Source organism: Halichoeres trimaculatus, unplaced genomic scaffold, assembly GCF_033239565.1.
Source record: "Halichoeres trimaculatus isolate MK-OKI-2021-1 unplaced genomic scaffold, fHalTri1.1 fHalTri1_scaffold_20, whole genome shotgun sequence".
NCBI classification, from domain to species: domain Eukaryota; kingdom Metazoa; phylum Chordata; class Actinopteri; order Labriformes; family Labridae; genus Halichoeres; species Halichoeres trimaculatus.
In genome coordinates this window covers 17,885,103-17,895,430 of record NW_027437198.1, presented here as the reverse complement: position 1 = coordinate 17,895,430, position 10,328 = coordinate 17,885,103, and the positions used below count along the sequence as shown (strand labels likewise).

At 41.7% G+C, this 10,328-nt stretch overlaps 1 protein-coding gene across 1 annotated transcript; it reads right to left on the bottom strand.

The window, feature by feature from the left end:
* Positions 1–4,324: 4,324 nt before the first annotated feature.
* rdh8a (retinol dehydrogenase 8a) lies at positions 4,325–10,072 on the bottom strand. The gene is made up of 6 exons (XM_074696596.1): positions 9,713–10,072; positions 7,550–7,711; positions 6,086–6,265; positions 5,617–5,710; positions 5,332–5,515; positions 4,325–5,233 (listed from the first exon to the last, which is right to left on the bottom strand). The coding sequence occupies exons 1-6, from the start codon at positions 9,816–9,818 to the stop codon at positions 5,006–5,008; spliced, it is 954 nt and encodes a 317-aa protein (XP_074552697.1). The 5' UTR covers positions 9,819–10,072; the 3' UTR covers positions 4,325–5,005.
* Positions 10,073–10,328: the final 256 nt, after the last annotated feature.

Sequence of the window (10,328 nt, the reverse complement as noted above, 5' to 3'; positions counted from 1 at the left end):
TTGTTGTAACTGAAGAGACAATAGTGGTTCTGTGTCCATAAAACAATGTTTGACTGACCAGCTAGAACCACGATTTATGCTGTGACCTCCACACGATATACTGAGCAGGGATGAGCATTTCAAGAAAAAGTGCTAATATTCACTCATAACTATTTGAAGATCCCCACAAGTTGCCAACACCCACCCACATACATGTACCTGCAAACATTACACTTTGAGAAAGAGGAAGAGGGGCATTTCCATTGACTTATCCCGGGACAGATCCCCAAATAACCGAGACGAGCCGTCCCACTTTTTGGGACCCTTTCGTATGGGTGCTAGACTGAACCGATCCGCTCTCGGAAGGTGGAGCTACAACACAGCAGACCATTGAACATTGGACCAAAGGCTGCATGCCTTCCATCTATGCTCTTTGTTTACTGTGTCGCCTTTTCTTCTTCGTTGGATTTATTAGCGGGGTAAACTGTGTCGTGCTGCTACGGCATCATGCTATTATTTAACAGCTGCAGCTTTCGGCATCAGGCTTACACGACGCCTACCACAAGAGGGCACAGTTTGCTGTGGAAACGCAAACAGGATCAGGCTTAACTGTACTAAACCGTCTTGCTCGATTTGACACAATGTCTAGAAAGTAATGTATCTGAATGCCTACCGTTCACCTTTTAAAACACCTGTAGAAATACTTAAGTAGTGATGCACTATAACAAAAAATCTAAGCCCTGTTTTGTATGTGTATTTCCTTTTTTATGTGTATATATACTCATGTATATGTGATAATATGTATGCATGTATGTATGTATGTATGTGTTTGTATATATGTGTGTACATATATATATATACATATATATATATATATATATATATATATATATATATATATATATATATATATATATATATATATATATATATATATATATATATATATATATATATACATATATATATATATTTTTTAATATTTGTATTTTTTATTTTATTTTTTTATATTTTCGTGTTTGTTTAAGCATTGAAAACTCAATAAAAATATGTTGAAAAAAAAAAAAAAAAAAAAACTGTACTAAACCGTACTGAACCAAACCGGTCTGCTTGGTGGAAACGCAGCTTAAGAGGGACTTCTCTGGAGAGTCTAATCTCTTCTTGTCTCTCAATCCCAACATATTTTATGATCCCTGAAAAAAAAGAAAAAAACAAGACAGCTGCCAATCATCATTTAATGTTACATAAAGCTTTGTTTTAAGCCTCTTATAATTAATGAAATTAAACTTTTCAGAAAAAATAAGGACTTGAAAAACAAGGCAGCCAAATAATATCTTCAAATCACCTTAACAATCGGATGTGAGAAACATTTCTCTGAGGTATATTAATTTTTAAAGAACTATGACCTTTGGAATGTTAACAATTTATTTTTTTTTACCTATACTGCAGCCAGACACCAAGGGGAGACACCAAAGTGACCTCACTTTGAGCCGAGCAAGATGACGTCCATGTTTTTTTTTTTTTTTTTTACAATCTATTGTTTGTTTTATTTTGAAAGTCCTGGGCATTTTCGGTGGTTTCTTTGCACAACTTCCTGCCCTGCTCAATCTGCTTTTGTGAAATGGACGTGCAACAGCTCTGGCCTCTGTCAAAGAACTGCAACCTGCTGCAGACAGGACAAAGCCATCGTCACACTGGCTAATGAAAACTCACTGCCCATCCCTAATACTGAGTTGCCTTACAACATGCATGCATCCCACTAAGATGGAGAGGTGAAAACATTACAGCAAGTGACCTATGATGGGTGTTCAACCGGACGCTCCACAGGGTAGGTAAGGAGGCGGAAAGACAGACAGTGAGAAAGATGGAAAGAGAAGGAGGAAAGATTGATGCAGACAGGGATGAAGTTGGCAGGAGGGATAAATGACTGTTTGTGTCTCCCTGTGGCTTCTGCTGCCCTGATGGACCTGAATGCCACGGGGCAACCTGAACTTCTCCTGCTTTGACTTTATGAAGACAGATTGCTCCCTCCAGACTCCAGATCAGCTCTGCTGGTAGTAATGTGTCCCATGTGGCTTCATCTCCAGTCAGACATGTCCATGTTAAATGGTGGCTGACATCCACCCCTCTTTATTTTCTTCAATGCTGGCTGCAGCTTGAATTTAATTCTGGTCAGTGGATGTATCCATATGTTTTGTTTTGTTTTTAATCATTGTGTGACCATTATTTCAATTAATTAACAATGGATACTTGATAGCAAAGGAAGAAATAAAACAAACGGACGAGTGGAGCCTGTTCGTGATCCAACCTGACCTGGGATCAGGCTGAAGCACTTCTGTCTAGACATCAGCTCCACTTAATTTCATCATCCCACACCACCCATACCTCTATTTCTCATTCTGTCTTTTGCTTTCTCTTCATCTTTCATGCTTTCGATCTCTTTTTCATTTTCTCCTTTTCACAGCTCAGATCTTACAATTATCTGGCCTCTTTTGCTCCCTTCTCATCTGAGTCAGACTTAAGTTTGCTTTGCTGGTGTTGACTGTGAGAGTCAGATCTAGCAATGTGGCTGAACCAGCAAAACACAGAGTATCATTCCTGCTCTCTTTTTTTCCTCTCTTTTCTTAAAGGCTGTTTAAAATGCAGGCTGCTTGTTTGTCTGAACGCAGCGAGGGTGCATGTAGACAGAGCCTAAGCATGTTTAGTGGCTCAGTAATTGTGACAGGGCTACAATTAAGGGAAGCCCTTACCACATCACGCTGCCCTCATTATACTGCAATTATGTTCTTGATTGTGAAACAAAGGTACACAACAATGGTTTGATAAGACCTCTTGTTTAATGAGACTTTGCTGTAACTCCTGTGTTCATTCAATTAGTAAACAGGTCCTCCATTCAGGTCTGGGCACCCCAATTCTCATTTTCCCAAAAGCGACACACCCCCCACCCCTCAGTGCCCCAAAGTCCCCACCACCCCCTGCCCTTAGCCTTCAGCGTCCCACTCTGGGTCTTGGCATCCCCCTGAACATTTGGGACAAACAGACTCCTCCCCCAACCTTCTACGATCCTCGACCCCCTTCCCCTCCAGCCCCCGCACACACACCCATTTGATTGTGATTGACAGGGTCTTTGTTCCATTGTGCGGAGCTGTCGCCTCTGATGAAGATACATATACAGAGCTGAGGCTCTGCTCTCATTGTACACAGAGAAACTACAGGTCTACAACCAGTTGCACTGTCCTCTGATAATGCACCCCATGCAGCCAGACAGGAGCACTGTAAGCTGCCTGGACACTGCTGGCATGTCAGAATGGGGAGGGACAGGGTGTGTGCAGACAGCACAAACTCTGGCGAAGCTATCCGTGCCAGACTGCAGGCCTCTCCCAGTGTGGACCAGGGGGTCCCGGCCCGATGGGCTGAGGGGGCCAGCTGGAGAGGGTGGCTCTGCGCTGCGCAGTGTGTCTGAGGAGGCCGTCATTAGGGTTCACCCCTCCTCAGGGATGGGAACCAGGTCACATTCTCTCACACGGCACAAAGCAGGGTGTGTGTGCAAGGGAGGTGGGGGTTCAAGGGAGGGGTTTTGATGGGGAGCAGGCCATGACCTCTTTATATCCATCAACAGATCACTAACTTGGCGCATAGACATGTTCATACAAGACACACACACACACACACACACACACACACACACACACACACACACACACACACACACACACACACACACACACACACACACACACACACATGCATACAAACTTGTGCTGATGTGTGTGTTTGCATAGGCACGCACTCTCACTACAATGCATCTGCAAAACAAGTAAGCCACAATTTCTGCACACGTCTCACCTACTGAGCCCTAAAACTGCTTGGATACTGCCACTGCTACTTCTTTGCAATCTTTTTTTAAGTTATATTCAAATTTTAAAATATAGACTAATATTCACAACTGAAGCGCTTAAACATTCCTTTACATTTTCAGTTTTAACTGGTTGATGGAATATCTGCTGGTCAAAGAGGAGCCACTGTCTGTAACTTAGGAAAACATATTATTAAGATTTTTGTTTAGTTACAAATTTATCCTTCTCGTGTCAGTGGGAATAAATTCCTTTGCACTTCAGCTTCCTCTGCGCTTGATGGATTTCCACAGGTTGCATTTGTAAGAAAAACTGTGAAACACTGCCCCCTCTTGGTACTATGGATCTCTTGCAGATGAAAAGCAAATTCTTGCAGTTTGTGAAGTTAAATCACATTTGCTAAGTGTCTGTACTTTTCTTTTAGAAGAACACAAGTATATCTTTGAGGGTAAATCAGAATTGAGTTTATTTCTTAATCAAGACTCTATATTTAAAATGTCTGACTAAACCCTTCTCAAAACCTTTAAAACCAAAAACGTTCAGTTTATCAAAAGATTCAATATACGATTCAACAGCAGCTATGACCATGAGAACACTATGTTAAGACAAACATGAAAATAAGGGTAGCACACGAGTAAGGCAGATATTTTCATTCAGGTTCTATTATTCATCTTCAACTTCTGTGAGCCAGAGTGTAATGTTATCCAGCCTACATGTTATTTCATACATTTCTCTGTAACTGAGTTCACTGTGTGTTTTATTGTCTGTTCATAGGGAAGAGAAACATATCATGTGTGTATTCTAAAAAAATACACACTAATCCACCTGTACTGTGTTTAAGTCTTCCCGTAAAGAACCGACTAAGGCATCAACACCGTTTTTTAATATGGATGTACGATAATCCACTGTGCATACTGTTTTTACGTCTGTATTTATGTATGTGTGTGTCTTGCATCCTGCATACAACATCTCATTGACAAATTTGTGCAATTTATGCATGTTTTCTGGCAAAGCTTATTATGGCACTGTCTTTGTACTAAAGACCCCCTCATCCTCTCCCCAGGGTATGTGGGTCTACTCTACCTGCTGAGCAGAAAATCTCAAGAGATGACAACAGGAAACATTGGGCAAACTGGGAGGGTGAGGTTAAGGGCCAGTGTCAGACACCGTCTTCAGTTGGGTGAGATGGTGCGTCTGCGGAGGCAGCTGCAAGTCAGGCACTTCAGGATGCTCATGGTGATGTGCATGAGTGGGCCAAAATTGAAGAGTAGGTTGTAGAACGTGTTGACGGACAGGCCTCCAGTCTCATCTGCATACTTCAAGGCCACGATGGGTGTGTAGAGGTTGTTGGTCAGATTCCTAAAGCGAGGACTGCTCGACTCAATTACTTTTTTAGTGCACTAATAGGGTGGGAAATAGAAGAGAGTTTAGATGTGTTTAAGCTATCAGTCGGAAAAACAAAACACTCAATCTTAAATTCTCACACATATTCTCTTACTTTAGCTATGTCCTCTGGGGTCTGCCCCATGGCTTCAAATATGTCTATAGATGATGGCAGGTAAACGTCCTTAAAGTAACGAACTGTATCAGCATCAGCGCCTGGGTACTCCATCTTAGCCACATCCTCCATCATCTTTGTCTCAAACTCAGTGTGCACAGGGCCAGGCTCGATCATGGACAACCTAAGGGGAGTCACACGCAGAAAAGTCCATGGTAAGTGAGCATGTATGTTGTAAAGCAAAGACAGATGTGAAGGAAGAACAAAGGAAAGAGGGTAATCCACCGGATATTGAACTTCATCAGTTGCACAGCCATGCTCTCACAGAAACCCTCCATGGCGAACTTCGAAGCAGTGTACACATCATTGAACACGACTCCTGAACCAGAAGAATAGAGAGATACACATCAGCATAAACACAGTTTACACAGAAATACTTCAATTCTCCAGATGTTTTAAGGTTAAACTTAAACTGCATGGTATTATCGGTCAGCCAATCAATCTGGTCTAATGGCACAGTGTTATCCCAGAACACCTGATGTAGAGAGCAGATCTATACTGTACTCTTGGCATGAACTTTGTTACTTTATTACAGAGTTACCATGCAACTGTATTAGATTATGTAATCAAATTAAATGCTGATCTCACTAATTTACCAAATGTGACTCTAAGTAGCTTTCCCAGTGTTCAGGGGTTAAACCTAGCTGGTAGTAACATTTCATTCTGTATCAATGACTTCATGTAAAACACTTACCTTGAAGGCCCATTACGCTGCTCATGACCACGATGTGTCCTGAACGCCGCTTCTTCATGTCTGGCATCACTTCTTTAATCATGCGAACCACGCCAAAGAAGTTGGTCTCAAACACTCGTTTCATCTCATCGATGCTGATGCTTTCCACCGGACCCAGCAGGCCCACTCCTGCGTTGTTAACTGACAAAAGCACAAAGACACAGATGACGGATTGTTTTCCACTGTTGATTACCTGTTATAATTTAATGCTCACTCTTTTTAAAAACATAGACAGTGAAACATTATGTTGCCACCAGATGTCAGCGTGAGACAACCACTCAGAAGTGTGATGTAACACTAGTTGATGTTGAGGGGCCTCTAAGTCTTGAGTAACTAGGTGAAGGGGGATGTAGAGTTGGACTTAGAGTGAAATGGAGGCAGGTTTATAAAGAACTAAATATAGACCCTTAATCCAGATTGGGGGTTTGCAGGAACTGAAAAGAATTACCTCTACATGGGATATTTCTCCAGCCATAAACTCTTTACCTTTGGTGCACATTGAGGGTGAATCAATAAGTGTTTATAGAGGAATTGGTTGACTGGTGAAAAAAAACAACAACATGACAAAGTGAGTTTCAAGGGTAGATTTGACATCAGCTACATTTTACACAGAGTCCTTGGGCGTAATCTGTCAACAGGAGATTCTAGACTCTCTGAAAGTCCTTGGACCAGTAACTCATAGTACCACCAACAAAACTATGGGGAAAAGCACTGCAAAAGAGGAAAAACCTTTAAACCTGTGAAAAAGAAGTTATGCGTTGGAGTAATAACACTAGATTTTTAAGGTACTCTTTTATGAAAGTATGGCATTGATGATTGGGGGTTTAAGCTAGTTTATTGGAAGGTGTTTGGAAAGTGAAAGAAATGTTGGTAATATATTTCTACGGAGGCCAGTTGTAAGCCAATTTGCAACATGAATGTAAATGCTACAACGAAAGTCCAGCCACAACAGAAGTTAAGGGGTCAATTACCAGAACAGACACAGAAAAGTTGTGAAAGTAGGGTTAGGGTTAGGTAATGATTGTTTTCTTTTTTAACTTCATAAAGCTAAATATAAGATGAGGTATTAACAGTTAATAGAGAAATTTCGGTACTATGAAGACTATCACCCCTATGTAGCTATATTTATCAAAGATGAAGTTAAAAAAGAAAATCATTTTCTTACTTTAACAACTTTTCTGTGATCATTAAGTTAATGGAACTCTTTTAACTTCAGTTGTGGTTGTACTTCCATTGAGTTTTGGCATTTGCATTCATTTTTTAGCTTTTGCATTCATTTTTGTGGCTTGTGCAAATTGTCCGACTCCCATCGGCCTCCTTATATTTCCCATATTTAACCTGAAGAGCGGTTGTTGATACCAGTCATATTTTTGTGAGTCCTGACAGGCTCAAGCAGTGGCCATGTTTCAGATGTGTCAAACTCACTCAGGATATCAATATGGCGATCTTTTACATTGTTGATGCACTGCTTCACAGACTCGTCGCTACAAACGTCCAGGGGAAGCAACATCAAAGTCTTGCCGTATGCATCTCCTGCTGCCTCTACGAGCTTGTCCTTCTTCTTCAGGTCCCTCATGGTGGCAATGACTAAAACACAGAAAGGAGGAGGAAACCATTGTAGTTTTCATCTTTTTGTTAAGTGTAAAGTTTTATTTTCCTTCAACATTAAATTGTGAAGGAAGTCACGTTTTTTTCTGTGTGCTAATTTAAAGGATAAACTTGTGAGCCTTTATAACACTGATGCAGTGAAACAGGACTGTGAAAACAATGATTTGTGAGGACACCAACTTCTTAAAAACACATAAGCAAGAACACACACACATACACACTGACTTGTTATGGAGTCAAACATGCGGGTCAAAGTTCTCCGTAACAGCCACGCCTGTCAGTTTACGGGACACAGAATTGATTTCCTGTGAACTTTAAACACTGGGGCAACATTAACCTACATACAGCTCAGGAATCTATCACGACCGGAGACGACAGCTATCAGCAGTGTTGACACGGCTTCCTCCATGGTGTGTGTTGTGCTAACACTGTGCTGACTGATGTTATCAAGCAGAGAAAAGGGGAGACAGTGCTGTTGCACAATGACAATCAGAGAGAGTAAACAACTCTTTATTCACACATTTATCACATTATCTGAAGTTACCTGCTGCCCTTGATGGATAAGGAAGCAAAGACCCTGCAGTTTTTTTTCTCATCCGGAAGCCTTTTTGCTTTTGAATTAGTTGCTGCAGCTTGTCTAAGCAAGCAGGAATCAGCAAAAAGCATTACTGATGTCTCAAGAAGCATAATTAAGCCTAATCTTCTGATTAAAGATCTCTGTGTGTACAAAGTAAAAGAGAGATTTATGCACTGGTAGGGATTTGAACAAGAGATCCATTGTTCGTCTCGCTCCTGCAGGAATAACTCTTGGGCCACTTAAACATTCTTGAGTGAATCACATTAAAGAATGGGGTCTTTTTTGGGGGGTTTCTGAGTCTAGCACATGTTTCTGTGGCTGATTACGCACGATGCAATATTTAATCTCAGCTGGATTTCTTTAAGATTAATGGTAAAGAACAGATCAGCTTAATGTGGCTGTATGAACAATCTGGTCACAGTGGGTAAGAAACAACATTCAAATCAGAGTTGAGAGTACAGTAAGCCTGTTTGTTTTTACTCCTCTATTTGATGATAATTAATCTGATTAGATCTGTGTGACCCAAAACAAAGGGTTATCTAATCATGGTTATCTTTCTCAGTTAGCCAACAAAGCGTTATCTAACCCCTGCGCGGTGCTTGAAATGAGGTATCAGTGTTATTTCATTACAGGAGGCCCAGTTATGTATTTAAGACAGATATAAGCAGTGTTAGGAGTGGGAAGGTGATCTAATACAATTCTGTCTGATGCTCCATGACATGCTTTGGATGTCCAATTCCCTCAGTGACATTAATGATGTCTAGGAAGCAGAAGAGGAGACGCACAAACCAACAATGTCAAAGTGGGACACCCTAACTCCACTGTGCACCAATGAAGACTTCAAACAAGGCCCTTGCTTCTGAGTGAACCCTCGCTTGTACAGGTCTCAAACTTTGTCCCCCTTTCAACACTCGCCCCTGTGAGGGGACTATAGGCACATTAGACACGGCACTAAACCGGAGCAGGCGGTCTACAATTCACTGCGATAAAAGGGGTCTTTGTGTGGGAGAAGTCACTTGAAAGAGAACTGACAAGACTCCTTTTATGATTTCGCCTGGCAAGCGGCATCCTCGCAGAGCCCTTCCCTGGAAACTGCGCTTTCAGATGATAATAGTAGAGCCAAAGGAGAGACTGAATCCAAATCCTTACAAAGGGATATGGATCCGATATCACTAGGGTTAGCTTATTCAATGGACACCGCTCTAACTCGCTTATATTGTTGAAACACGTAGTGAGCTGCACATAAAACTCAACCGAACAGTGTGCGTAAAGAGGCTGCGTGCAACAGCAGAGCTGTGCAGCGAAAAGTAAACAAGGAATGGGTTTTCAGGCGACCCACACCATTGCAGACTTGCAAGTAATAGGTCCGATCAAGAAAAGAATGTAGAGGAAAGCCCATTTACCATGGTAACGCTTCTTTTCATCTTTGGCCAGCGTGACGGCGATTCGTAACCCGATGCCGGAGGAGCAGCCAGTGATCAGCACAACCTTCTGCCCGCTGTTCGCCATGATTTGTCCGGGTACGCGCTGTGTTTTTCAGCGGTCCTCTGCTCTGGATGGTCGCTGCCGAGGGAGCTACCGATCACCGGACTTTAAAGAAGTAAAGCGGATCATGCAGCCACCGCAGCCATGTGAGCGTCTAATGCAGTCACATGTTCGATAAAATCAGCGACCAAAAAACAGAGGAGGCATACAAACACCCCTTGCTGACAAGATTATCAGATTCGTGGGCACCGCCTGCCCTGAAAAAGAACTTAATTACTTTAAAATGTGTGTGGCCGTGCATGCGCGCACGTGCGTGATGTCGAGGGGGCAGTGCTTACTTGATTTCTGGGCTGGTGACTGACATACAACAAATGATTGTTATATCCACTCAGTAGTTCAGCTGTTATTAGCAGTTTACTGATTGGTACTAAGGTCATTCCTGCAATATTATGTTTTTGATCCTGGAGATAGTTTTAAGTTTTTAAAACTTTTTTTTTCAAACATGAGTCATTTTATCCACATGAGGTTATATTT